Raw genomic sequence first — 27,681 nt, forward strand, 5'->3', positions numbered from 1 at the left:
CTGTTTAATGGTAGAGCTGCATCATCTCCATTCACTCAAATGGACCTTTTTTTTTTTTTTAAAGCAATGGCGGATCATAGAGCCTCGCACTAGTTCAGAAAGTTAGCAACATATGCTAGCCGCGCTATAGAGATATAGCAGCACAAAAGTTTGAGATGCATTTTTACAAGGTAAGAAGTTAAAGAAGAAGCTGCCCGCTAAGCACTTGCAGGCACTATTTTTAAGGTTATATGACCCAGGTAACAAACATGAATTCTGAACCCTGGCTGACACAACTGACTTAATCAAGGGCTCTGGCATTTATTTACCCTGACATATGTCAGTCATCGGTGTCCTGCACTCTCATTGGTATTCCTTTCATTCAACTGCCAGTGGTTATTTCGCCCATAGTCACGTGGAGTCTTCAAATGTCATTCACTTCCTGTGTGGGCGCAGCTTTAACAACGTGTTATTACATTCACACTAAAGACCACAGTGGCTCTAAAGAAAACATATCTTGAACAGGTTTTGGAAGGAACTGTTATTTTACTATTTATGATGCAAAAAAGTTGACATACTCTAGAAATGCGTTTAACTTTCCATGCATTTTCTCAACTACACAAGTGCCCACTAGGAGTAGCAGTGCATTTTATTGAAAAACCCCAAAATATTAATGACTAATGATTAATTAGTGGCGAAGCTATCCAGTGGGCTTGAGTGAATGCATGTTTGACACCACTGGCCTGTTTTCTTGACTGCTTATTTAACTCAGGGTCATAGAGAGGCTGGGATCTAACCCAGCTGGCACAAGGCGAGGGCAGGAGGGTGCCGGTCCATCATTGGGCTAACACAAAGAGACTGACCACCGCACACTCTCACCTCCACACACATGTAGCCAGTTTGGAATCACCATTTAACCTCAAAAGCATGTATTAGGACTCTGAGAGGAAGCCAAAGAAAGTAATAATAAGTCATGTGCTGTTTTATTTTGTGATTCTTAGTCTGTTTACACTGTTGTCAGTTTTATTTCCTGGCCTTGTTAGTTTGCATGTTCCATCCCGCTAAATATCTCAGCCGTGTGGTCCTTCATACCTGTTTACAGTTCGCCATCAGTCTCCTCAGCGTATATATACCTGAATTTGTTCTTCTTACCTGCCAGAGTGTGTTGTCTCCTTCAAGCTTTCCAGTCTTTCTAGGGTTTTTCATGCTTTTTTGGTGCTCATACTTATTTTTTTGACTTCAGGTACTTTCTGTGGAGTTTGCCTTTGGATAGTTTAGCATGCTGCCTGATTGCGTTTACATGACCTCTGTCTATTTTGCATTTTGGAGTTTTGTCAAACTCAACACCATTCTGCATTAAAGCGATGGTGCTAAAATGCTGCATGCCCTACTGCCCCCATTTCAAACATGCATGCACCTTAAAATGAAACCTCAGTCTTGTTTACAGCCTGTGGGAGTAGAGTTTATATACACACACATTCTCAGTCTGCCACTAAGCACTGAAACACAACATATTTTTATACCAAATATTCTTTATTTCTCAGGGTATAAAACGTCTGTACAAATATATCAAACACAACCCAAAGCCCTCGGTTAAACAGAGAATTGCAGCAGTGTTTTTATATGCAGAGAAAATGAAAACACTGGCGCTTCACACAGGCTCAGTGGACTGGTTTCCTAAGAAACGCTTTCAGCTGGTGTCTCATGTGAGTGAGCTCAGGTGTCCTCTAGGGGGTATCAACCTCAGTAAAACAATCGAACCTCAAAAATGAGACCTTCTGTTGGCAATGCTTCTGTTTACACTCACAAAACCACGTGGGGCAGTCTTGTGCAATCAGGAATTAGGTCAACATGGGCATTTAGTGCCCAGTTAGGTCTAAATGTGCATGAAGTTGCACATTTAGACCTAAAGTAAACAGAGGATCAGTTCTTGTTCTACTCTGACTCAAACATTTTCCTATTGGATGACTTTAACTTGCTATCCAATAGCACTACACAAGTTACTTATTGATAAATGTCCTCAGCAGGGATAATTAGGTCACTCTGGAATCCAGTTCCAGCACCAAATCTACTGCGATAGCTAAAGTCAGCCACATCTCTGAAAACTCATAGCTCAATAACACCAATAAAACTCCTGACTTTGGACCTGCTCCAAACACAGAACATTTCTGTCTTAGCTTTAGAAGAATACCAGCACACATCTTCTCTGACTGTCTTTAAACACTGTTCACTTCCAGAGACCGATCTGTTCTACATTGCAAAGCCTTACATCCATCATACAGTGCAGGGTGAATGCCGCTGTTGATCACTTGGGGGGGGGGGGGGGGGGGGGGGGGGCAGCTAAAAGGAGTAAAATTTAATCTATGCTGTTTTCTGGTAGCACAGTCATAGTCTTACACATTAAAAGTTGGATCACATGACAGCAGTTTGAATTGTAATATCCTATTAATCAGGCAGTCATGAACAGAGTGGCAAAATTTGCATGCTTTATGGAGTCACATTTTAATGTATGAGGAGGAAAAACCATCAAGGAGGTTTTACCCTGAAATCCAACTCAGACCTATGTAAGAATATGTTGATTTAATGTATTTCAGTAGGTATAAATTAAAAAATAATAATATTTACTGAAAGACTGCAGTGAGCAAACATCCTGCTTTCCAGAAATGTTAAACTAGGTAAAAGCTGATGAAGGGAAACACAAGCTATGATAAAGACTCTGCATGACCTTTAGCCTACTTTACTGCACCATCAGCCAAGACTGCACACAAACAGCAAGACAAGTAACCTATTATGCCTTTTCCCCTGCAAGAAACAATGCGTTTGCTATCAAGCCTAAAACACCGTGAAACAGTGAAACCATTCAGTCACCACTGTAACATCTTCAATAGAAAGCTACCAAGCAGCTCCAGTAAAACCCTTTCTAAAGCTGATCTGTTTTACTTTTCCTTATTTTCTGTTATACATCTACTGTTACACTCATGGATGCTCATATTAAACATGGCCAGTTTCAAATAATGACGTCAGATCCTGTAAGCCCACAGGCTGAGGCTAGAACCCAGCAGCCACAGATTAGAAAATGTGATGAGGTGTAGTTCTTTGGGGGAAAATGCTTATTTCTGAGAACTGTACAAGGTTTTCACACCACACTTATAAGCCAGAATACCTGTCAGTTACATCTTACATGGCCCTGATGTCATTGTAACGTCACACATCCATAGTCTCAATTATTATTGTCACTAACAATACAAGGAACAAAATATGTCATTAAATCAAATCTTTTAAACAATTTTAAGACCCTGAGCTTTAAACCATTTGCCCAGGCCAACCTTTTTGGTGCCTCATTGGTGGATATGTATGCTGGCTCTTGTACATATTTTTACTCTACTCTACTCTTTACTCTATGCTGTTTAGAATCTTGTCTGTAATATTTTTCATGAAGGGCACAAGCTGAAATCCGTCAGTAAAATAATAAATCTGTTCTTCATAATATAACAGTTTTAACTTCATAGTTTTATCTTTTTTCCAATAAATTCTGACATTTAACTAGGAAGTGAGCTAAAACTTCCAAATTTTAAAATCCAGCTGTGACAGTGTTCTCAGTGTTCATGTCTGATCTCTATGAATAATTGTGTTTTATGCTACAAAATGGCATAACAAACATTGCGCCCTTTCCTGTCTGCTGCAGTGACTCTAATACAATGAGCCTTTTTAGACGGAGACACTGAAGAAAAATAAAACAGATCCTGCTGGTCTGTGCTCTCGGTTTAGTAACTATGGTGTACGAAGGAAGGTGTGGCAGCTGAGTGTGTGACAGCCACATGTTTTCCATCTTCACTTTTGTTTTTATTGCTGCTTTACAACACATAAAGCTACATCTATTTGAGAGAGGACAGCCTGCAAGCACTATCACAGAAAACAGTAAACACAGGGTTGGCTATAACAGTGAGGGCAGAAAAGCGGATAATGGTTAACATTGCTAGTACAAAATTCAAACTTCACAGTCCTAATTGCATTGAAGAGAAAAGATGAAGTCATCTTCATTTTTTCTTTTTTGCAAACCTACAGAAACAAACACATGCAAAGAGCACTGGGTTGGTTTAATTACATTACGTGCTCATAGTTAAGGTTGTTTAAGTGTCTGCAAAGATAAATCAAACCCACATCAAGCAGAACAAATATCTAACATCAATCTGCTGTTATTTGCCTGCCTTGCAGCTTGTGCCTGTAGATGATTTAGATTCGAATGTCTCGGTTTTAAACTGAATTCTTCATTTCCATGTGAAAAGAGCCACTTGAGTACCGCACTGAGCAACGTTCTCGTTTGTGGAACAATGTGATCATGAATTACAAAATGTCCTCCTGCCCGATTAAGGTCAAGCACCAGTCACCAGCACAGTGCAGAGATTTATATTTAACCACACCACACTGGTACCACTCTATTTTCACAGATTGTTCAGTCTTTCAGTAATAATGGGGGCTAGATGAAGATGATAAAATACCACAGCTACCAGTGGAAACCCAAAGTGGGTCACTGAGTCCTGGATCCAGGTTGTATCTTCTTGACTAAAGACACAGCTTGCTGTTAGAGAGCAGCGGATATTCAGACATGTTTTATAACATTTTTTTTTCATTATCTGGCTCCTTATTCTTTGAAATCTCACTTTTGATCAAAGCTGAAGCCTCACCAAACCTTTTGCGGTCAGGACATGCAGAAAACTACGCTCAATTTCATGCCAGACCTAAAAGCATAATTGTCCAGATCAGCACTACAATAAAAGGGGAAACCCTGATCCAGGTTATAGACAAAACATATGTGTGACCAGGAAACACTTAACAGCTTAATAAAGTGTTTTTTTTTTCATTATGAATAACAATGGCCCCAGTTATAAAAAGCAGCTCTAAAATTAACTGAGGGTTGGACTTGTTCTGACTATAATTATATCCACTGATCATTGTCTGGGTCAGAAACTCCAAAATGACAGCGTTTGGTCTGGTCTGGTCTATTTCAGTCAACAGTTCTTTCTAATCATGGGCATCTGAAACCAGACTAAATTTAGAAGCAAGTTTAAAAAAAAGGACAAGGAATTGGACGCACAGTTTTTAAGCCACCAATAATAACAATTATATTCTGAAGACAGTCCAGTTCCCCTCCAGGGTACGTAACCAGGCTGCATAAATCCATTATAGGTTGGATCTAACTCCAGAGAAAACACAGTTCCAAGTTCCTGTTCAAATCTGTACCAGTCTAATCCTGAACAATATTATCACATCTTCTGCTAGTCCCACAATAGAACTGGTTCATGCCAGTTTAATTCCAGGAGACACAGCACCACCTTCTCCTGCAGGGAGACTCAGTAGTAAATCTCATCCACAATGAGGGCTAAAAACAAAATATTTTACATCTGTGACACTTCCCAGCCGCAGTCCAGGAGAGGTCCTGTATCCTTCTCCTTTTAAAGAGAAAACCACCTTTCTGTGCTTGTCAACTAAAACGCAGCTGAATCAGACAAGAATAAAGTCTCCTCTAGGCCACACAGCAGTACCTTCTCCACCACGACTTTGACAGGCTTTTCATCTTGTCCGGTGTCTGTCTTTGCTTTTTTCTGCGTTTCTTTTTCCCCCTTTGGTGCTTATGGGAGCTGTAGTTCTGCAGGCTGGCCAATATGGCTGTGTCAAACACTTCCTTGAGATTTTTTTGGGTCAGCGAAGAGCACTCTAAGTAGGCCACAGCTCCAATCTCCATCGCACAGTCCTGGGCATCCACTGGGTCCACAGGTCTTTCACGGTACTTCGCCAGATCAATGAGGACCTAAAGAAAATTACAAAAATATGAAATAAATATACTTACTAGTTTAAGCAAATAGTATCACATCACCCCAATACTATTTGTCTTAGAATTCATTTTTATGTGTTAATTGAGCCCTTTAAGGTATATCTGGATCTGACTTCAAGTTATATCTCTTTCCCCCTTGGACGCCTATTAGAGTCAAATGTCATCTTTATGGGGGAAAGACATACAGCATAAAAGTAGATCCAGGTATGGCCCTTGTGGCTGTTTCGAAGTCAAGAGGGTGACTGCATGTTTGCATCAGCACCGGCCTGAAGAGATCCTTCTCACAGAATTAGTAAACCTTAAAAACCTTGTAAACTTTTAAAACAACTTTTTAAAATCATATTTTTATAGACTTACTTGTGTCTTCTACTTTATTTTACAGTTATTGTTTTCCCTTTTCGGTCCTGTTAATCTGCATTGCCTGCTTTTAGTCTTCCTTTTTATATTTTTTATCATTTTTGCCTGTTTTGTATGTTTTTTTGTCTAACCTCTTGTTTCTCTCTTTTTTTAAATGAATTAGTCTTATCTTTTTGCCTGTCTGCCAAATGTTTAAAGTGCTACTTGCTGGAAATGGACTTACATTTGTACTGATCACTCAAAGTGCTTTAGACTACAACCTAGATATATAGGTTGTGTATATATATATACATATATATACATATATATATATATATATATATATATATATATATATATATATATATATATATATACACACACACACATATATATATATATATATATATATATATACACATATATATATATGTGTGTGTGTATATATATAAATATATTCCAACCCAGGATCATGGCAAAACGTGTAAGCAAAAATGTGAAATGTATGCGAGTCAAAATGTGAAGTGGACATGAAAATGGACGCGGTGGACCAGCGTGTTTATTACACACTTTGATATCAGGTTGCATCTTCATACTTTCATTAAGGGTAAATCACCTCCATGGTCAATTTTAGAATCGCCAGTTAAACTCACATATCTTTTTACTGTGGGACAAAGCCAGAAAAATTAGAATCTGACAACACTGACATACAGCAGGAACACATTTGCAGGAACCTGCTTGCTGTAAAGTGACAGTACTGACCTCAGCACACAATCAGTTGAGGAGACAGGAAAGATGCATCTGTACAGGCTTTAGCATTAGTGTTTTTATGCACTGGGTAAGTTGCACGAAAAGGTTTTATAATCCAAACAGCTACAGCCCCTGAGTATACGTCCATGTGCTTTTTTCCTACAAACACATTATGCAATGCCAAAATTGCATTTGGTCATAAAGTTGCAACATTACTAACTTGTGACATTGCGACAACTCTTCTCTGTGGTCGCAAAAAAACATCCAGACAGCACGGAGACTTGGACATTTATGAGGCTCCAGTTTGTGGTGCTGCTGAACGATGCTGTGTTTCTAATATTTACTCTACCCTGACTGATTTAAATGGAGCAGACAAAATGTATAAACCTCGACAGTGGTATAACTAAAGCTGCCAAAATGACCATAAAGGTGAGTAAATATTTCTCTACAACAGAATCAACACCAGCTGAACGTCATAACCTTCATAATGTTACAGTTTAATTCTAGATTCACAACCAAGCTGTGCAATAACTATAATAACACTTCCATTTAGTTTGTGCATGGTGTCATTGGTTTACACAATGATAAGAATGATAAGAAAGAGAAATGATTAAATGATTAGTTACTCATGATTTATGTACAGGATAAAAATCAACACCTTGACATCCTCTCTGAGGTCACACTGCGTCCCGACAAGAACCAGCGGTGCAAAGGGGGCGTGTTTCCGAATCTCTGGTACCCACTTCTCAGGAACGTTCTGAAATGAGGCGGGGCTGACGACGCTGAAGCACAGCAGGAAAACATCTGCACTGGTGTAACACAGAGGGCGCAGCTTGTCGAACTCATCCTGGAAAGGTGAGAGATCAAGAGTGTTCACACAGAGATAATGTGATTCATCACTGCCTGCCTCTGCTTTAAGGCAGTGGTTCTTAAACTACAGGCCAGGCCCCACTGCAGGTGGGATGATAACAGCTAGGAGTAACACTATGTTCAATTAATGTGATTTTTAAAAAAATATATAGCATACTTAAGCTATTATGCTAACCTTTAGTTTATTGAAATTCACCTCGGATCCCTTTTTACTGTTCATGATATATAATAACTGGTAGAAGAGTGTGAACTTTATTTCTGCTTCTGAGGTGGAGCCTATCAGAAAAAGTTTGAAAAGCACATTTTATCAGGACCTAAAAAAAGGCTTTCTGTTTTCCTTGATCTCAAACTTTATCTTTTCTCTCTCATTCAATGTTCCACTGTTTTTGAGGGCAGTTGATCATTGTAGTGATAATCTACCATATTATCCCAACAGTGCACTTTGCTCTGGAAGGGCAGGTTTAACTTTTGTTTCTTGAGTTTCCGAAAGTAGAATGGGAGGAGCTATCAGCTATCAGGACCCTCTTCTGTTGGATTTATGAAACAAGCACTGTCTCTAAAGTTTGATTAAGCTTCAAGCTTTCATTTTTGACACAGCATGCTATAGCATCCCCCTAGTTATGCTGCTATAGGCTCTGACTGGTGGGAGACTTTCCATTAACAGAGCATTTTCACTCTCCTCTGAGATGCATTTTTGTTTGTTTGTTTGTTTGCAACTGTCATACATGAATAAATGAAACAGTGATGACCTCTAAGTTTCCAAGATTTTTGTTTGTCTGTGAACACAGTTATTTATCTGTCTAGATTAACCCATTCTTTATGAAATTAGTCATTTAAATTTTTAAAGTAAAAAACAAAAAATGAAATTAATAGAAATGTCTACATTCAGAGGCTGAAGGAAATGGTAGTGAAATGAATCATTTTGCCGCTCACACAAAAGACCACACTTTGAGTCATACACATTATAGATATTTTACTTTTCCTTTGTATAATTTTAATAAGTAATTAGTTGAAAATATGTTATAAATAATCATTAGAAACTACTTGATTAGGTGTATAAAAAAGATGATGGTTTCGTTTAAAATACTACAGCTGTCTCTTCTTTTGAACCTCCATTTTCTCGGTTGCCACAGTGATGTGTTCCCACTGTAGCATCTGCACAGCAGAGACATGAAATGTACTGTAGTGATTAGTTTAACAGTTAAAGAAAAAAGAAAATCATTTCCATCAATGTGGACAAATAAATGACCTTTTTGTGATTCTTTTACCATTTGCTATAGAACCAGGGTGATTATACAACTGATGATACTGCATGTCATTAATGTTTCTCTTCTCTCTCCCAGAGTTTGTATTTTCTGCTGTTTTTTGTTTGTCTGCTCCTCCTTTCTCCTTACTCTTCTCTTTCCCTTCATTCTTTATCTGGTTGTACCAGAAGGCTACCACTTTCACTGGCTACCAATCAGATCTAGGTTCCATTTTTAAATGTTTGTTTTAACCTTTAGAGCACTACATGGACAGGCCCCTCCCTATATTGCTGATTTGATTCACATATACACCTCTTCTCGTAACCTGTTGGGGACCACAGTGGTCCCCCACATCGTTTCAGAGCTTGAGGGGACTGATCTTTTCTTGTACCCACTTTCTCTATTTCTACAGCGTTTGGACTCTGTGGAGACCTTCAAAAAGCAGCTAAAGACATTTTTATTTCAAAAAGCTTTTAATTAGACCAGGGCTTTTATGATGTATTTATGATTGTATTGAGTTTTTGTTACCTCTCTTGTGAAACACTTTGTGACATCTGTCTGTGAAAAGAGCTATATAAATAAACTTTTACTTACTGATTTACTTTACTGCTTCTCTTCCTGCTAAAAATAAGTTCTTTCTCCCCATTGTCACCAAATCCTTTCTCATAGGGCATCAGCTGATGGTTGCAGTTTCCAGATACTACAAACTGTCTTACATATAAATACAGCTGAAGTGAGCTGAAAAATAGTGATTATAATGTTTTTTACATGTTACATGTCAAGGTTATTACAGCTAACTAAAACTAAACTTAAAAACTAAAATTAGATGTGAAACTAAAATAATAATAAAAAAAAACTAGAACCAAATGAAATGATTTTGTAAACTTAAACTAACAAAAGTAAAATAAAAACATAGAGGAAATGTCCATTTTCAGTTTTAATGTTTGAGTATCTGTTACTTTGGTTCAAAAAAATGTATTACACCTTGCCTGATGAGTCATTGATAGACTTGTTTTTTTGAGACTCTGGATATTTACAAGACTGTGAGTTGACTATGAATTAAAATGTATGTGTTTTTTATTGTTATACCTATAGTAATTTTCCTAAATCTTGCCTCTGATTATTATTATGCCCTCAATAATAATACTTAAAAAACTAACACTGAAACTAATGAAACATAAATTAAAACTAAACATTTTTAAACAATAAAAACTAAACTAAAAAAAATGAAAATCCACTCTGGAAACTTACTGAAACTAAACTGAATTAAAAAGAAAAAGTCAAAATGAAGTAAAAATAAAAAACAAACTATAATAACTCTGGTTATGTGACTCTGGTGCATGATTATGTGATTATACTGCATGTGTGGGGATATTTTACCGTATTTGTTTTAACTCTATCAGCATATACCCTCTGTTTAATGTTTAACCAGTTGTAGCTCATCACAGTGATCTATATCTTCCACTATCTTCAAACAAACATCTACGCCTTCGCAAATGTGGACAGAATTACATCTCTTCCTGTGTGCCAGAGAGTTATTCCAAGGAAAGACCTAGAGATACACAAAACACTGATTTATTTTTAGTCTGTGAGTCCTAATCTATGTTCCTGTCATCTATGAAACATCCCTGCAATGTAGAACCTAATGAACTTCATGTTTTAACCTGTTTACATGTTATCCCACTGACTAGGGCTAGGACATGCATTGTCTTGTTTCAATACAGCCTTTTCAGCATGTCTTATCCTTCTTCCCTCCCATTTCCTTTGTAGCTCAGGCAAAAAAAAGGCATTTGTCTTACTGGATGCTACTCAGACAGGCAAGAAAGAAAGAAAGAATAATTTCCTTGGGAGAGGCATTGTGTCCAACATGAATTTAAAAAAAACAACAGGAAACGCTGCTCTGTGAGTGTCTAGTGTTAGTTTGTACAGAGATCACTGACCTGTCCAGCTGTGTCACAGAGTTGTAGTTTAACTGGCTGCCCGTCCACTGATACTACCGCTACACACACACACACACACACACACACACACACACATTAGTATCACCAATGTAAGGTTTACTGTTGTAATAAAATGACAAACTTTGACTTTGATGACAACACAACACAAACTGGCAAAAAAGTCAGTATGATAAAAAAAATTTTTTAAAAGAATATGAAAAACTGAATTTTAATATATTAAATAAGTCAAGTAAACACATAAATCAATCCCTTGAGACAGCTTCCAGTAGGCAAAACTGTGACTGTGTGAAATATGATCATTAAAGCCAAAGACATCATTTCTAACATTTGATGAAATGAAACATAGATCATTGAATTAATTGGATCCTATGAACCATGTCATTACTTTCTCCTCTTTTTTACCTGAGAAGTTGTCAAACGCAGTCGGGACGTACTCGGTTGGATAGCCGTTGGTGGTGTAGCTGACCACCAGGCTGGTTTTCCCCACAGCCCCGTCCCCGACCAGGACGCACTTCACCCGCTTCTCCGCTGCTCCGGCTCCCGTTGACCCTGCCGCGGATCGCCGCGTCCTGCCCGAGCCTCTGTCCCGGCTCCGGACCCTCCGCGGGGGCACAGGCGGAGCAGGGGACACCGGTGCCGGCTTGTAGCAGCCATCGCCCCGCTGGGGCATCTGGCACGGAGAGGAGGGTGACATGGAGCCCGAGGAGACCCGGGCGGGAGGTTCAGTCCTGTTGAGGGCCAGTTTTCACTCCGTCCATTCTTCCGTTAACGTCCGCCACAGTTTGTCAACTGACTTTATGTGGTCGCCGAAGCCCTCTTCCTTTTAGTTACCATGGTTAAATCACCAAAGTTGGACCCGAGGCTCACCCAACACAGCCCCTTTAAGCGTCATGATTTATTAAATTATTAATGAAAGTCCGATTCTAAGAGCGGAGGATGAATTAACGTTGGCCGCTGGTCTGAGTCTATGTCCGTCCAGACGTCCAACGGAGAGACCCGCCGCTAACTCCCCTTCAGTGACATCACGGTGCCTATGTGTGTGTGTGTGTGTGTGTGTGTGCTTGGATTACAGGTGTTGTGGGGACAAATAGCGGTTGCACGCACTCACACTGTGGGGACTTGCCACTCTTCGGAGGACAAACTATGTCTTATAAATCCATTAAGGTTTAGATTGATGTTGGGGTTAACTAATTAGTGGTTAGAGATCATAAAAGAGTAGATGATAGTTTCATAGACTGAAATTTTATTTATTTTTCCCTCTTTTTTCCTGTTGCTTTTGTTTTCTTTGTTTGAAAATGCTCTGCTGCTTTCATCAAGCATTATTGTGGCGTTTTCTTTGTATGAAATATCAGCATTATTGTCTAGCATCTTTATTTTTATTTTTTAAAGTGAAAACCATGGTATGTGGTTTTCTCTTCTTTTTGTCTATTCTGGAGTACTTACTGCAAATCACATACCAATCTTATCACACCACAGGAAAGCTGGTTTACTGGTAGCCTATTATGTACTTCACTACTGGAACTTAAAAACAAACTGAAGTCAAACATAGAGGAAAGAACCCCAGTTCACAGAGACACAAATGCCTTGTGGGTTGTATATATATATATACACACACACGGATATACAGTATATGAGGGGGAAAAGAGTTTGTCCAATTGTAATGAGTTGAAAGTCAATATTTGGTGTGACCACCTCTATTCTTGAACATAGTCTTAACTCTTGTAGCCAGCTTTCTTGTGATTTCTTTAAGTAGTCTTCAGGAATAGTTCTATAGGCTTCTTGAAGGACATTCAAAGTTCTTTTTTGGACATTGGCTGCCTTTTGTTCCATTTTCTGTCAAGACGATCAAGTGACGCTGAACCCTCCCTTATTTACGCTACAATAAGTCTAAGCTGATGGGGGCTTCCCACGATGCACTGAGCTTTTCTTTTTCACTCATCTCTTTTCACTTTCTGTGTATTGATACACCACTTTGCAATTAATCATTAGTTATAATTAATCTCTGGCTCATTTCCACAGGGTGTCTTTTGTCCTGTCGACCTGTCCCCTTCCTCTCACCCCCAAACGGTTGCCCCCCCCCCCAGGCTGGTTCTGCTGGATGTTTCTTCATGTTAAAAGGGAGTTTTTCCTTTCCACTGTCACCAAGTTTTTCCGCCACCCTCCCGCTGATCCCATTTCTGATGAAGCATTATGCGTGGATGAAGGGCCAGACACAACACTGATTCATCCCTTGAATTCTGTTGTTTTTATGCTTGCCTGACTCATAGGGCAGTGTTAAGTAGCTTAACAAAAACCAAAACCAAAAAAGTACTTCAGTGAAAATAGTCAGTTACAAGGTCTGTACTGAAAATGGGTGAAAACTTTGAAAGACCTAGAGAAAACCTGGAGAACTGTGTCTTAAGAACATGGATGGGTCCTGGCGTTCTGGCTAGCACTGTTTCCTTTTTGTATGGAATTTTCATGCCCCCCCCCCTCTTGCCTTATGACAGCTGGAATAGCCTCCTAGCATAGTCCCTCCAGTTCCAATTTGAAGCAAAATATAAATATTGAGGGTAGTCTCAGGACTTTTGCATTGTAATGCTGATTACATTTACTCCATTTACTTCGTTACCTCCCAGAGCACCACTAGAGTCCATGTGACTTCTTTTAAAACTTTTTTAGACTACAGGTGTGACATTTGCGCCATCTGGTGGACACAATAAAATACAACTAAAGTTAAATTGCTTATTAAAACATATTAAAACTCGACATGTAGAATATCAGTCAAACATTTTAATTCAAGCCACCAAGCACTATCATAAATTTATGAGTATTTACCAACGGAGTGACAGTTTAGTTTCGAGGCCCACGGAACTAAAGTCTGGACTGTGTTTCCTCACGGACGAGTTTCAGAACTGTAGCAGCATGTGTTTTGGTTGTTAAGCTGTAGAAGATCCTCTGTCAGTGAGGGTTAGAGTCTGTTCGTTAAATACTGTTCATTAGATATTCTGTAATACCAACATGTCCTCGGCGGAGGTAGTTCTGGGTTTCCTGGAGGATGCGGAGCCGTGGCGGCTTCGGTCTCCTCAGTTCCCGAGTAAAGTCGGAGGGAAGCCGGCGTGGCTCAGCCGGAGAGGCCTGCCCTCTCTGCCCGAACTGGAGTGTGAGATATGCCGTCTTCCTATGGTTTTCCTGCTGCAGGTGAGCCTCCAGGAGCCATGTTATCCTACTTCATAAAAATATTTACTTCACTGCACTGTTATAAGTCTGAGGCATAGAGAGCTGTGCTGACATTATAATATAAAGACTGGAATAACTTGTAGACTGCAGCTTTGGTGTCCTGTTAAACAGTAAACATATTAACATAACATTTTTAGCAGCATAAACACAGAGAAAGGAAAGTGGCACACATATCATACATTTGGATTTTATAAGCCTCCTAAAAAGGTACATACTGAAATATATCCTTAATAAATTAGAATCCCCCAAAAATATATTTAATTGGTTTGAGTACTAGACCTTCATTAGCCGGGTGGTTATTGATATGTATTCTGATATAAGAATCGGAACATTTTACCCAGGTGGTTTACAATGTGTGAGTATTTTTCTACTCTAATTAAGTACTTTTTACAAGCCTGATCTCTCTCACACACACACACACACACACACAGAACCTATACCTAAGTGCACGCATACTCAAATCTGGGTGAACTCAGATTTAACTTCTGCATCCCACCTCAGCCTTATTCACTATAAATAAATAAATAAGTAAATACTAGATAAACTCCTTTAGAGTGATGATGCAGAGCTGATTCTGAAGACTGTTTCTAACTAAACAGCTGGTTTTAGATCTGATTTACCTGAATTGTTGCAGGTGTATGCACCAATATCCGGTCAGGACAGAAGTTTTCACCGAACGCTCTTTTTCTTCTGCTGCAAAACTCCAGAGTGCTACATGCGAAATGAAAGCCGCTGCATGAAAGGTAGTTCTTCACTGTTTCATGTCTCTCACTTCCCAGGGGTGGTGTTGTGAGATGTTGTGTGATTCTACAAATTTTTCTCAATACATTTTGCAGTATTTCTTAAAAAGCTGTGTTTTCCTTCATGCAAGTTTTCAGAAACCAGTTACCGAGGAGGAACGAGTTCTACCCCTACGACCCGCCACCAGGTTTGTGAATTTTTGCTGTCTAACTCTTAATGAAGTATTCAAGATTAAATTTCTGACTCTCTGTAGAAGAAGAAGAAGATGGTGGTGGTAGCATCATGCTGTTGGGCTGTTTTGTTGTTAACGGTGAGGGTGATTCCACAAAGTGGATGAAATAATGAAGGAATGGAATACCAGCTAGACCGTTTACACTTCGTCACACTTGGATGTTCCAGCCAGACAATGATCCGAAACACTCAATAAAACCGGTTTTGGAATTGATAAAGCAGACTCACATTAATGGCCTTCTCAAAGCCCTGACTTCGGCCCTGTGGAAAATTTGCAGACTCTGCTTAAATGCCATTTCCATGCCAGAAGAGTTGTCAAACATCCAGAAGAATTATGCCGGAAGCTTGTTGATGGCTTCCAAAAGTTTCTGGTTGAGGTGCAATCTGCTAAGGAACATTAAACAAAATATACAGAGTGTGTATGTATATATTTGAGCCTTATACTATACTTTTGACCCTGTGTGGATTATAAAAAATTCAAGAATTAATACAAACATGTGCAGCAGGTTCTTGTTTTTTACTCTAATTAAAGATGTTTGCTGTACAATCCTTCCACTGTGGAAAAACAACAATTTAAAGAAATCATTAAAAGCCCAACATTACCCTGACACTCATGCCCAATGTATGTGAACCTTTGACCACAACTGTATGTCTGTTTGTCAACAAATATAAAATATCATCTTCCCCTCAGAGGATGAACCACCCTGTGATGCTGAGGAGGGCCAGAGTGTGTTGCCCGTTTCGGGAGTTAAACTGTGTTGGGTGTGCGGATGCCCCGGTAACAAAGCCTGCTCTCGGTGCCACACTGTGACCTACTGTGGAAAACACCACCAGACCCTCCACTGGAAACAATCTCACAAGAAAGAGTGTGGCAGCCAAGGTGTGTGGGATATTTACTGGAGCTGCAAAAATCATAATCGCATTTTTTTTCAGTGTTGAGATTGTGATTATTTAACCTAACAATAACGTGTTCATTAAACTTTCCAAAGAAGAAATCTGGTTGTGAAATTTAAATAAATGAATACATAAAATGAATTTAGAGTAAAAAAAAAAATGAAAGGAGTGAATTTGGATTTTTATAAAGAGGGAAAAGTAAAGAAATGTGATGAGTTCAAAATCATAAAACAGCACAATAAACCTTTTATTAAATTATCATGTTTTATTAATTGATGGAAGCTAAGATTGTAATTGAAAATAATATTTGAGTAATTTCACAGCCCTCGGTACATTTAGATTAATTGATGATTGTAAAATGGTGTCAGCGTGTGTGGTTCTCTCTGTGTTAGCCCTTTAGTGGGCAGCCGATCTGATCCAGAGTGTATCTATATTTAGAAAATCGATGGATAAACAGCTAAGTGGTCCATAATCCTTTTCCCTGAGTTTAGAGAATTATGACTGTCATTTCTCATCACTAGAAAGACTAAACTTGTCCGTCTCTGTCTAGAAGGGTCTCCTGTTACACCCTCCCCGCTCCTCTTTCCTGAGACTGAGCTGGTCACTGAGCCGGAGGAGGAGGAGGAGAAAGATGTCAAAGAGGCTGAAGGAGAACAAGAAGTAGAGGACGGTGGAGGGATCAGTACTCAGAGGAGTGTGGATTGTCCCTCCTTGGCAGAATGTAAGGTTAAAGGTTAAAGTTTTTCTCAGTTTCCAATTGAAAAGTGAACCTTTATGTAAAAAAGTCCAGTCTTAGTGATGTTTATATTTATCTCATTATCATTCTGTGACCAGCACCAATCCTGACCTTCTGTTCTCTATCAGCCCTGGCAGAGAGCGACCTGGAGGAGATGGCAATGCACGAGACTGAAGACAGTAAAGTGTTCCAGAGGTTTAAGAAGAAGATCGCACCTGAACCTCACCAGGTAGAAAATGGAAGAGCTAAAAAGATCCAGACGGTTGTTTTCTTCTGTCCATATCTCACAGTGTTTGTCATTTCTAGGTGATACGTTACAGTCGAGGGGGCTCTCCCTTGTGGGTCTCCTCTCAGCACGTCCCTTCAGATGAGGATATCCCATCATGCACCTGTGGTGCCAAGAGGACGTTTGAGTTCCAGGTAATCGACCTGCTGATCTGTTGAAGACCTGCTCGAGTCTTTAATCTTTCACTAATGGTTGATTTATTCACAAGTTTGTGCTGTTGCTATCCTGTGTAGGTGATGCCGCAGCTGTTAAACAATCTAAGCGTGGACTCGACTGGAGCTAGCATCGACTGGGGGACTGTGGCTGTCTACACGTGCTCTGCCAGCTGTGAACGCAGCGACCAGTACTGCCCCGAGGTCATCTGGAAGCAGGACTTCAGCTCAGAGCAACACACGCAGACTGAACGAAGATGATGGGCTTCCTTTGTTTCATGCATAGCAGGAAAAGCACAGGTGGTGCTGATTTCATTAATATGTTTAGGCGACTCCGTTTCAGTGTGTTCGTTCACCCACGTGGCTTGGTGGGACACCTGATGTTGACATATCCAAATGTTTCACCTGAACTTGTCATTCAGTCAAACAGCTGCGTGGTGCTGCAGGTAAGAGCTGACTTATTATGCTGACTGAGCTAGTCACATGGGAGTAATGCTGCCTCTCCCCATTAAATGGACTGGACATTTAACTAATCATGAACTGTGCAAATATAAACATCAGTGTAAAATGCCATCTCCAAATGTATAAAGTTATAATACAAAAAGACGTGTGTGTTGCATCATTAAAAACAAATTTAGCAAAACAATGTTTAGAGAAACATTGGATTTTTCCACTAATCACCTCACAGCAGCTCACCAGCGTCTACCCCCACAGTTTCATAACCACAGCAATAAGTCACCAATCGGGACAAATTTTATTCTGACATTTACCAGCAAGAGTCACCTCAAGTTACTGACCACACAAAAAAAAAAATTTCCCCCATCTTTCAGACTCTACATATACATAGCTCAGGTTAAGTATCTTAGCCAGAACATTTAAGTAATTATAATGTATTCAAATACAGAAAACCGAATGTTTTAATGAACAAGTCTGATAAAGGGCTGCACAGGAAAAATACATGAAATACTTGATACCAGCTACACTATGCTACGATGCATGCTCCTCTACTGCTATATAATATGAAACAAGGATGAAGCCACTGCCAAGCCTGTGGATTTAAACTAAAATTAGTACCATATTATCCTAGTAGAGCTCTGCCCTCTCAAACTGCTGGCTTATTTGTGGTTCCTAGAATTTCCAGAAGTAAAATGGGAGGCAGAGCCTTCAGCTATCAGGCCCCTCTGTGGAACCAACTCCCACGTTGGGAATCGGGAAACCCTCTCTACTTTAAAAGTTTTAATCCTAGATTTAAAAGTTTACAGTTATGGCTGAATTGAGTGACCCTGAACAACACTACGCAGTTACGCTGCTATAGTCCGAGGCCCCTCCCTGAGCCTGGTTCTGCCGGAGATTTCTTCCTGTTAAAAGGGAGTTTTCCTCTCCCACCATCACCAAGTGCTTCCTCATAGTAAGTCATGATTGTTGCTTTTGTATTTTTAATATTGTAGGGTGCTTAGCGTGCAATATTAAAGCACTTTGAGGTGACATAAATAACACTGAATTCAAAACAGGGGGTTAAGCAAACAAAAATGGTGCTTAATCCAACAGAAGACCCAGATCCAACAAAGGAGTCCGTATGTACATGTTTATTAACGCACTGAGAAGTACATTAACAGTTTAAGAAGCATGTAGATGCGACAGGTTCCTGATTGATTTCCATACATACAGTCGATGAAAGTGGCTTAACTGAACATGTGAACCAAATGATCTGCCAATCAAATATTCTGGACTGGTTAAGAACTACATGTTAACACTGGTGTGAAGGATGTGCCCATCTGAACCTGCATGAGATACACAAGCACATCAAAACGTGACCAGAATTAAAACATTTAAACGGCTTTTTTTCCCAGCTGTGTGTCTGAGCACAGTTCACCGGCAACCAGGACAGAGTCATATTTCTATGCTTGTAAAAAGTACCTAAAAAAACCCTTTTAAATATAGGTTTGATTAGCCAAAAACAAATTATTAAAATTAAAAATAATAAATATGCAGCAACGTGATGCATATTTTACCTGCCATCAATCACTAGATGTAAATTCAGGATTAGGTTGGCAGCCGCTTCTTGTACTCAAAGCTAATAGCGTCTTTCTTGCAGGTCACATTTCAGTCCTGGCTAAACTTAAATGCTTGTGATCTTACGAACACGCTGTCCTGCTAGTCAAAAAAACAAAAAGAATATCTGCAGAGCAGCATCCCCTTCAAGGTCGGAATCACTTATTTACAGTAGAAAAAATATTTCTATATGTACATACACATGAAAGTTTGAGCATTAAAACACTTCTTTCAAAAATTACAACATCTGCTCCAGAGAAAATTTTAGACCGACTCCAAACTATCAGTGAATTAAGTAGGATTGCAACAGGAAACCAAACTGATGAACTACTCAACTTTAGCCGTGGGATTTGGATCAGTTTAGTTCAACTTGAAGTGTTTCAAACTTTAAGAGAATTCACCGTCAATAACTGCTGAACTTACCAGCCTTAAATTTAGAAAGAAATCTCTTGCAAAGCAGGCCAATTTGGTTTTGAAGTCCCTCTCTCTCTGATTTGGGGCTAACAGAGCTGATTATGTCAAAATAAAATATGAGCAATTAATAAAAACCAGAAGTAGAAAACTAACTGCAAAAAAACAAAAAATAAAATAAAACAGTCCAAGACTGCCCCTTTTCTAAATCGCAGTTTTTACACTTTCTTACAGTCTTATGTACAATCGAAAGAGGACTTAAAATGTGTATGAAATAAACTGACTTTTAAATATAGAAACTTGTGGGATCATAACACAGAAAAGACAATCCTTAAAACCCTGCTTTTAAGACAACTTGAAATACTGTAGGGACAAAAAGTACAAGTGAGGAAATCACTTCATTGTAGCACATCTCTTACAGAGGTCCACATGAAGAGGTCAGCATAAAGCTGATGCTTTGATGTGAAGCTTAAAAAAGAAAAAAAAAAAAAATGTTAGAAACAGGATTGTGGGGACGATAAAAGAAGAGCTGCAGGGTCTACGTTGTCTTCCGAAAGCCTTTGAGGATAGGGTATATGTTTTCAAAAGCTTCGTAGATCTCTCCTCTCACTTTGGCACCTTAAACAAAAATATAGCAAGTTACAAAAATTAATTCACAACAATCATTAACAGAGTTTAAAAACTGAACAAACTGCCCCATCATGGACATCCCATCTCGCCTTCAGGAAATGCAATTTACTTGATCTCGGTCTTAATTGTCTTCATCTTTAATGTTTGCACCCTCACAGTATAACTTTCTCGCTATGCACTCTGGCACTTTAACTATGTTGTTTGTTTATTATAGATTTATTGTACTATTTTTATCCTTTATCCTGCTCCTTTAAAACAATTTGCTGTTAGGGAATCAAAAAAAAGCATCTATCCATCAACGTGTAGTACTATTATAGTTTTTGATTAATTGGATCATGGGTTCAAGGAGGTTATTTAAAGATATTTTGTCAATTTGATTTTCCCCAACTACACAAATCAACTGACTGGAACTCCCTCAAACTTTATCATTTATGACTGGAGAAGCTATTAAAGCAAATCCTTTCTGTCTATCCGACAGTCAGCATATCATTCGACTGTGCAGAGATTCTGTGTGAAACATTTTCCCAACTACAAAATGTCCTGTTCAGTGTCAACTTTAAACGTATCATCAACTCCATGTTCTAATTCTTGGACTCGCGATTTGCTTAGCATGGCTCATACATCAAAATAATTTATCTTATTTATGATGAGTGGCAAGGACACGAGGAAATTTAAACAAGAAGGGTCTAAACAATGTGAAAATCAGAGTAACAAACTTTAACTTCTCCTCCTGTGTTTAATACACACAAAAAGAAAAATGTTTTGTTTTTTAAGCAGACAGGATGGGATCTTACCTGTGAGTACAACTTTCCCAGACACAAAGATGAGCAGGACAATTCGGGGTTTGATCATTCTGTAAATGAGTCCTGGAAACAGCTCCGGCTCGTAGCTGCAAAACACAAGTCGGTTATTTTAGTTCTTAAAAAGCAAAGAGTCCAAAATCATTAACAATCATTTTTAATTTTGCAATTCATGTGCTTTCAGTCATTTTAAAACAAACAAAAACTACCTGCTAAACTGCTGATGTGTGAGGACCAATCCCTCCAGCCGAATGGGGAACTTCACATCACAGCTGCCCACCATGTTCTGAATCTTGAAGTCCAGGAACTTGGCGGGAAAACCGAGCTTCTGCACAACACGCGCATATTTTCTGGCTGCTAACCTCGACTGCTCCTCACTAGAAAGATAAATGTCATTGAGAGCCCAGGGGAGCGGTCAAATATTAGTAAAGTAAAGCAGAAAGACTTTTTTTTTCCCCTTTTTTGTAAAATCAAAAAAACCAAAATTAACTGTAATCCAACCTCTTGGCTCCTGTGCAGACCATCTTTCCAGAGCTGAAGATCAGAGCAGTGGTCCTGGGCTCTCGTATTCTCATGATGACAGCAGCAAAACGCTAACGAATGGAGACAGCAAGGCTGACCATTATTACAGGCATCACTTTTAAAATACAATAATTTCTGCTTGAATTTGATCCAAGCTGGGATTTTAATTCTATATAGATATTTGAGTTCGGTAGAGGAGACATGTTTAAATATTTATTTTTTAAAAGTTGTCTCCCGCCTGAGTTAAACAGGGGCTGAAGAGGAAAAGATGTTGAGACTAGAGCTGTGTGCAACTAGTCGACTACAAGAATAAACAAGAACACAAGTCTGTTAACTAGTTTTTCAGTTATAACTTCAGTTTCAAAAGCAGTTTAACTCTCCTCCCACCAGCCATCTCTTACAGCTCTTCTAGAGGTGGTGGCTGACTCAGAAGAGGGCATCCCTGCTTAGACTGCCGCCCCTGAGTCCCACACCCAGATCACAGGCAGAAAATGAACGCTATGGACAGCTGGATGGATTTACAACACCAGATAACCGTTAGTTGTAATATGTAATGACATCACTTTCTGCAATATCTCTATGTGATGGGAAGTTGTAAACAGGGTGGAAATTAGATAGCTGACAGCTGTGTGTAGTAGTGCAAATCTACACGACCAATCATCTGAAGCATTGTGCAACGAAATTTACCTGCATTAACTGTTTCAGCTGGATCTTAAAAACCCACAAAATATATATATGAAGACAGCACACCCCGTCCCTTTTGACCATTTTAGACTAATCAGCTGATGAGAGTTTCTCTCTCTGGTTTGTTATCTAGTACAATGGTTTCCAGAGTGTGGGCTGAAGTAATAACAGAAATTCAGTTTGAAATCACTCAAGTATTTACAGTTACATATTTGTATTAATGAATTTAATTATATAAAAAAATGAATTAAAACTGGAAATATGAGGTAGTTCATTTGTTATATTAATCATTACACTGACCTTATTTTACTCCTCTTGTACTGAAGTTTGTGTCACTTTGCATATGATTGGGTAGCATTAGCAATTTATAGCCAACAGCCTGTGTTGTTTAAGTTTTTGAATACAATTATCAAGGAAATACGCCACTGTCTTTTATTTTGATTAGACTAGAGATTTAAGATTTGGTGGGCCCTGTCGGAATTCCTGGTTTTCAAGTGGGCCACAGCACTCTTGACTTTGGGATGGCCTATCTAGTAAATTAATTACCAGGAACTTCCACAGTTTGTAATTTGTAGCTTGCAGCCAGTAAAATCACATCATTAAGCTGTAGAGCAATAAAAAGCCAAGAGCCTCACCTTTGGGTTGTATTCTGCATTTCTGGCTCTCAGGGCAATGGTCTTCAAATCCAGTTTACAGCCTAAGTTTACAGTAGATACTATATTTCTAAATGTGAAGAGTAGAAAAGAACAAGAGAAAACAAGTGGGTGAAGGACATACAAACAATTAAAAATTTCATTCTCTTAAAGTACAATTTGGTTCAATATATGTGCAGGAATTTCTTTCCGTTTAAAGCAGTTATCACCAAAAATGGGGGTGGGTGGGATGAGATGTGAAACATACTGTAGCTGCGGTACTATGCCAGAGGTTTCTGAAGCAGGGGTGGCCGGCGTGATGGGGGTCATGGGGGTCAGCGGGGTGGTGAAGAGGGGGGTGTTTCCTGGCAGTGCAGTTGTGGTCGAGCCTCCCACTGCCTGGGAGTGGAAAAGTTGAGGGGTCTGCCCCGACGTCCCTGCAAAAGGAAAAAAAAAAAAAGTGGTGATTTATGTGTAACTGGAGATTAACTTCCATCACGGCTAATTAAACCAAGATTTCTCATAATAAATGTGGAAGATAAAAAAAATGACAGCTTGTGGTGTACCTGAGCTGGCCTGTTGTGCCTGTTGTTGTGCCTGTTGCTGCTGTTGCTGAGCCTGCTGTTGCCTCTGCTGTTCCTCCAGTATTGACAAACTGTTGGTGTTCTGCACTGGCTGGGGTGTCAGACCAGAGCCATATGGCATCATGGGGCTGAAGAGCGGCATGCCTGGGGTCATGGCTCCCTGCATGGGGATAAAGCAAAAAGAAGGGCGTAATGAAGCACAAACTAACTACAGACCAAAGATATAAGACGGTTCCCTCAGTGTTAGTATTCTTGTTTTTAGGTCAGTGATCACAACTGTGACAGCTCAAGGTGTCTTTTTTTCTTGAAATAAAGACGCAACTTTAGAAATAAATCATATTTAGTAAGGTTGGACGATATGTAAAAAGTTTCCAAACGACAATGGTCCGTCCGATAAATGACGATATGCAATATATTCACGCAGGTTCAGGCTTTTTGATGGGCAGAGCAATGTAATGTAATCTGATTTGCGCGTTCAGAATTTATATGTTTTGTTTGGGGGGAATATTTCACCTTCTTTTCTTGCTTGTTTCAGTATTATTATAGCTACTTTTTGGATTATTAGCCAGTATCTCTTTGTTTCCCTCCCCACCATTGCGTGTGTGTTTTTTTTTATTTAAATAAAAAAAAAAAATTTCTTCTTAACTTCTTCTCCCTTTCTTTCTTTCTATTATGAGTTTGAGTAAATGAATCGCTGCATTTGGGCGCACTCTGAGGAGGGTGCCGTTAAAAAGTATTTTTTCCGTTGACTGCTTCTCTTAGCTTTAACCAACATCATTAGAAAACTTACTCATAGACAAATAAATAAATCATTCTTGTAAAAGTGATCTGTTAAAGGCTCAGCCTATCGTCGATAGTCAATATATTTGTCCAATCACCCAACCTTAATATTTAGTAACACATGAGATGATTTAAGGGGTGTTGACACAGGGAGGAAATTACTCATCATCCATCACTTTGTCGCTAATGGTTCATCACTGGAAAGCAGGCTCTGGTTGCATAAGTAACATACATTCATCAGCAGTATCCTTCATTCTCATTGGTAGTCATTTTAAGTGGTTTAACAAACAATACAGATTCCTATGAAAACAGGGACTGAACTGAAAATGTGGAAAAAAGTCCCCATTTTTAAGAACCTAGAAAGCCTGAAGAACTTGGCTCCTTGGATGCATAAATATAAAGAAACAACGGATAGCTAAAGACATTAAAATCTGTGACTTCATTTTCAAAATGCCTTAACGATGAAACACAAAGCCCATGTTACCTGAGGGGAAGCCACCAGCCCTTGGAAGGCTGGTATGCTGTTGTTCTGGTCCATCCCTTTAGATTCCCACGTTACTTCACTGCCACCCAGTAGAAGGCAGTAAAAGCGTGATAACTAACCCAGCAGGGCTCTTTAAACCTTCAGCCTACAATGTCAAACACCAGACGCAAACACTGCAGACTCTTCTTTTTACCCCCGGCAGTAGTGTCTTGCCTGAAAAGATGACAAGAAGCACACTTTACTCAGACAAACATTCAAACAAAGTGGCGTAAACAACATGCAAATGAATGAAACCAAAATCGTGCAGCAGCAAGCGGTGGCGCGAACTCATTTAAATAACTTTAACCTTTTCTAACATTACTTTAACTCTCTCGTTCATTTCTTGCCCAGTACATGAGGTGTCCTTTAACCAGTTAAGTGTGCAAAATGCCGCTAATAAAGTTCCCAAACATTCCTCGCACAAAATGAAACGTGTAAGCACACGGGCTAGCTGAAGTTAGCGGCAGTTAGCATTAGCAAATTTAGCAATCATGAATCTGCAACGTAAACGTTTAAAAATTTCGGATTTATGCGGTAAAAACAACTGCAAATAACTCAAAAGTCTGTCAGCATGAACCAGAAAACCCTTCTTTAGCTTACAATCAAGGTGCCGCTGTTAAAATCAACACACAAACAGCATAAATTCAGCTCCAGCTCCGTTATTAACCCGGACTTCTTCTTGGGCGCTCACGACCTACTTCCGGAAGCTTCTCCTTCTTCTTCTTCCGTCGTGTCACAGTTCACCACAGACACAGCAAAGATGGCGTCGCTGAGTGACAAATCAGTTTGGGATGAAGTGGAGGATGGGATCGGCGAAGAAGTGTTAAAAATGTCCACAGAGGAGATAGTTCAGCGCACTCGTCTCCTCGACAGCGAGATAAAGATAATGAAGAGCGAAGTGCTGAGAGTAACCCACGAGCTTCAGGCTATGAAGGATAAAATTAAAGAAAACACGGAGAAGATAAAGGTGAACAAAACGCTGCCCTACCTGGTGTCTAACGTGATCGAGCTGCTGGATGTGGACCCCAACGACCAGGAGGAGGACGGGGCTAACGTGGACCTGGACTCCCAGAGAAAAGGAAAGTGCGCAGTTATCAAAACTTCAACCCGGCAGACCTACTTCCTGCCGGTGATCGGGCTGGTGGACGCCGAGAAGCTAAAACCGGGAGACCTCGTAGGTGTTAACAAAGACTCCTACCTGATCCTGGAGACCTTACCAACCGAGTATGACTCCAGAGTCAAGGCCATGGAGGTGGATGAGCGCCCCACAGAGCAGTACAGCGACATTGGAGGTCTGGATAAGCAGATCCAGGAGCTGGTGGAGGCGATAGTGCTGCCGATGAACCACAAGGAGAAGTTTGAAAACCTGGGCATCCAGCCCCCAAAGGGAGTCCTCATGTATGGACCCCCTGGCACCGGGAAGACCCTACTGGCCAGGGCATGTGCCGCTCAGACCAAAGCCACATTCCTGAAGCTTGCAGGTCCACAGCTGGTGCAGATGTTCATTGGAGATGGTGCCAAGCTGGTGAGAGATGCCTTTGCCCTGGCTAAAGAGAAAGCCCCATCCATCATCTTCATAGATGAGTTGGACGCCATTGGAACCAAGAGGTTTGACAGCGAGAAGGCTGGAGACAGAGAGGTGCAGAGGACCATGCTGGAGCTGCTCAACCAGCTAGATGGATTTCAGCCAAACATGCTGGTCAAGGTAAATTTGCCTGTTTACTCTTGAATACAGCAAAAGTGCACCACAATTCTGATACCACTTCACTGTTATTTAATGTTAAATACTGATAAAACATTATATACTACATCTGAGTAGATCTAAGGCACCTAAAGTGAATTTGTACAACAATTCATTAAGAAAAACTTTAAAATTTTGTCAGTGTCCAAACCCCCATAGTAATACTTTATGATGACTGGAGTTTAATTGCAATGATACTGTCTTTATTATTTAGGTGATTGCTGCCACCAACAGAGTGGACATCCTGGATCCTGCCCTGCTCCGTTCAGGTCGTCTGGACAGGAAGATCGAGTTCCCCATGCCGAACGAAGAGGCCAGGGCTCGCATAATGCAAATTCACTCTCGTAAGATGAACGTCAGCCCCGACGTCAACTATGAGGAGCTGGCCCGCTGCACCGACGACTTCAACGGCGCCCAGTGCAAAGCTGTGTGCGTGGAGGCCGGTATGATCGCGCTGCGCCGCGGAGCCACAGAGCTGAACCATGAGGATTACATGGAGGGAATCCTGGAGGTCCAAGCTAAGAAGAAGGCTAACCTTCAGTACTATGCCTGAGGACACTACCTGTGTCTGTGTATTTGTGTGTGAGAGTCTTTGATTACTATTAAAAGCTGTTGAGAAAACGCATGTTATGATTTCTGATTATCTTGAGTCAATAAAATAAATAAAATGCCTTGAGTATCTTTTGTTGTTTTGTCTAACAATTTTAAAAATAATGTAAGGGTTCCAGGTGCTATTTAGAAGCTACACATCTGGAATTGCATAGTAGTCATAAATTTATTCTTAACTTAAAGCAGTTAAAGAAAAATAGATGGCAGGGTTCAACATACAGTTGTGGTCAAAACACACACACACTAATATTTTGTTTAATGTTCTTTAGTATAAATTCTGGGGGAATGGTAGAGTTCATTTATATTGGTTGGTTTCCGGTCAATTGACTTGGCTGTTAAGCATAGTCCAGAAATTTTCAAAAGGGTTGAGACTGGAGTTTTGGAAAGGCCATTTCAGAAGCTTAACATTAGCCTGCTTTATCCTTTCCTGAATCAGTTTTAACACGTTTGGGATCATTGTCCAACTGTGTCCAAGTTTCAA

At 39.8% G+C, this 27,681-nt stretch overlaps 4 protein-coding genes across 6 annotated transcripts; 2 read left to right on the forward strand and 2 right to left on the reverse strand.

Annotated features, from left to right (window-relative positions):
- Positions 1-1,493: 1,493 nt before the first annotated feature.
- Positions 1,494-11,993, reverse strand: rhoua (ras homolog family member Ua). The gene is made up of 4 exons (XM_003454479.5): positions 11,376-11,993; positions 10,953-11,011; positions 7,557-7,745; positions 1,494-5,788 (listed from the first exon to the last, which is right to left on the reverse strand). Exons 1-4 carry the CDS (start codon positions 11,665-11,667, stop codon positions 5,504-5,506), a joined length of 825 nt encoding a protein of 274 aa, XP_003454527.1. The 5' UTR covers positions 11,668-11,993; the 3' UTR covers positions 1,494-5,503.
- Positions 11,994-13,838: 1,845 nt separating this feature from the next.
- pdcd2 (programmed cell death 2) lies at positions 13,839-17,838 on the forward strand. Of its 3 annotated transcripts, none has more exons than XM_019359487.2 (8): positions 13,839-14,153; positions 14,827-14,935; positions 15,064-15,120; positions 15,856-16,044; positions 16,609-16,779; positions 16,893-17,023; positions 17,101-17,214; positions 17,314-17,838. In XM_019359487.2, exons 1-8 carry the CDS (start codon positions 13,974-13,976, stop codon positions 17,491-17,493), a joined length of 1,131 nt encoding a protein of 376 aa, XP_019215032.1. In that variant the 5' UTR covers positions 13,839-13,973; the 3' UTR covers positions 17,494-17,838. The 3 variants fall into 3 exon arrangements, with proteins under 3 accessions (XP_019215032.1, XP_019215037.1, XP_005458994.1); XM_019359492.2 differs by having other exon boundaries at positions 16,612-16,779; XM_005458937.4 differs by having other exon boundaries at positions 13,841-14,153; positions 16,923-17,023.
- A 964-nt stretch (positions 17,839-18,802) lies between these two features.
- Positions 18,803-25,580, reverse strand: tbp (TATA box binding protein). Its single transcript, XM_013277051.3, has 9 exons — positions 25,451-25,580; positions 24,812-25,024; positions 23,530-23,707; positions 23,232-23,400; positions 22,967-23,054; positions 21,627-21,718; positions 21,335-21,502; positions 21,120-21,214; positions 18,803-20,313 (listed from the first exon to the last, which is right to left on the reverse strand). Exons 2-9 carry the CDS (start codon positions 24,863-24,865, stop codon positions 20,234-20,236), a joined length of 924 nt encoding a protein of 307 aa, XP_013132505.1. The 5' UTR covers positions 24,866-25,024; positions 25,451-25,580; the 3' UTR covers positions 18,803-20,233.
- Positions 25,551-27,267, forward strand: psmc3 (proteasome 26S subunit, ATPase 3). Its single transcript, XM_003454516.5, has 2 exons — positions 25,551-26,555; positions 26,806-27,267. Exons 1-2 carry the CDS (start codon positions 25,611-25,613, stop codon positions 27,142-27,144), a joined length of 1,284 nt encoding a protein of 427 aa, XP_003454564.1. The 5' UTR covers positions 25,551-25,610; the 3' UTR covers positions 27,145-27,267.
- The last annotated feature ends 414 nt before the right edge of the window (positions 27,268-27,681 follow it).

Source organism: Oreochromis niloticus, linkage group LG1, assembly GCF_001858045.2.
Source record: "Oreochromis niloticus isolate F11D_XX linkage group LG1, O_niloticus_UMD_NMBU, whole genome shotgun sequence".
Classification (NCBI taxonomy): domain Eukaryota; kingdom Metazoa; phylum Chordata; class Actinopteri; order Cichliformes; family Cichlidae; genus Oreochromis; species Oreochromis niloticus.

What these genes read in the sequence shown, in the direction of transcription:
- rhoua (XM_003454479.5), bottom strand. Translation starts at nt 11,667, where the DNA reads ATGTCACCCTCCTCTCCGTGCCAGATGCCCCAGCGGGGCGATGGCTGC. An exon ending in TGCGTTTGACAACTTCTCAG is followed by an intron (nt 11,012 to 11,375) that starts GTAAAAAAGAGG and finishes GTGTGTGTGTAG; the next exon opens with CGGTAGTATCAGTGGACGGG. An exon ending in TCTGTGACACAGCTGGACAG is followed by an intron (nt 7,746 to 10,952) that starts GTCAGTGATCTC and finishes TCACCTTTCCAG; the next exon opens with GATGAGTTCGACAAGCTGCG.
- pdcd2 (XM_019359487.2), top strand. Translation starts at nt 13,974, where the DNA reads ATGTCCTCGGCGGAGGTAGTTCTGGGTTTCCTGGAGGATGCGGAGCCG. An exon ending in GAAAGAGTGTGGCAGCCAAG is followed by an intron (nt 16,045 to 16,608) that starts GTGTGTGGGATA and finishes GTCTCTGTCTAG; the next exon opens with AAGGGTCTCCTGTTACACCC. An exon ending in TCGCACCTGAACCTCACCAG is followed by an intron (nt 17,024 to 17,100) that starts GTAGAAAATGGA and finishes TGTCATTTCTAG; the next exon opens with GTGATACGTTACAGTCGAGG.
- tbp (XM_013277051.3), bottom strand. Translation starts at nt 24,865, where the DNA reads ATGGACCAGAACAACAGCATACCAGCCTTCCAAGGGCTGGTGGCTTCC. An exon ending in ACACATCAGCAGTTTAGCAG is followed by an intron (nt 21,215 to 21,334) that starts GTAGTTTTTGTT and finishes TGTGTTTTGCAG; the next exon opens with CTACGAGCCGGAGCTGTTTC. An exon ending in TGGGAAAGTTGTACTCACAG is followed by an intron (nt 20,314 to 21,119) that starts GTAAGATCCCAT and finishes TTTTTGTTTAAG; the next exon opens with GTGCCAAAGTGAGAGGAGAG.
- psmc3 (XM_003454516.5), top strand. Translation starts at nt 25,611, where the DNA reads ATGGCGTCGCTGAGTGACAAATCAGTTTGGGATGAAGTGGAGGATGGG. An exon ending in AGCCAAACATGCTGGTCAAG is followed by an intron (nt 26,556 to 26,805) that starts GTAAATTTGCCT and finishes TTTATTATTTAG; the next exon opens with GTGATTGCTGCCACCAACAG.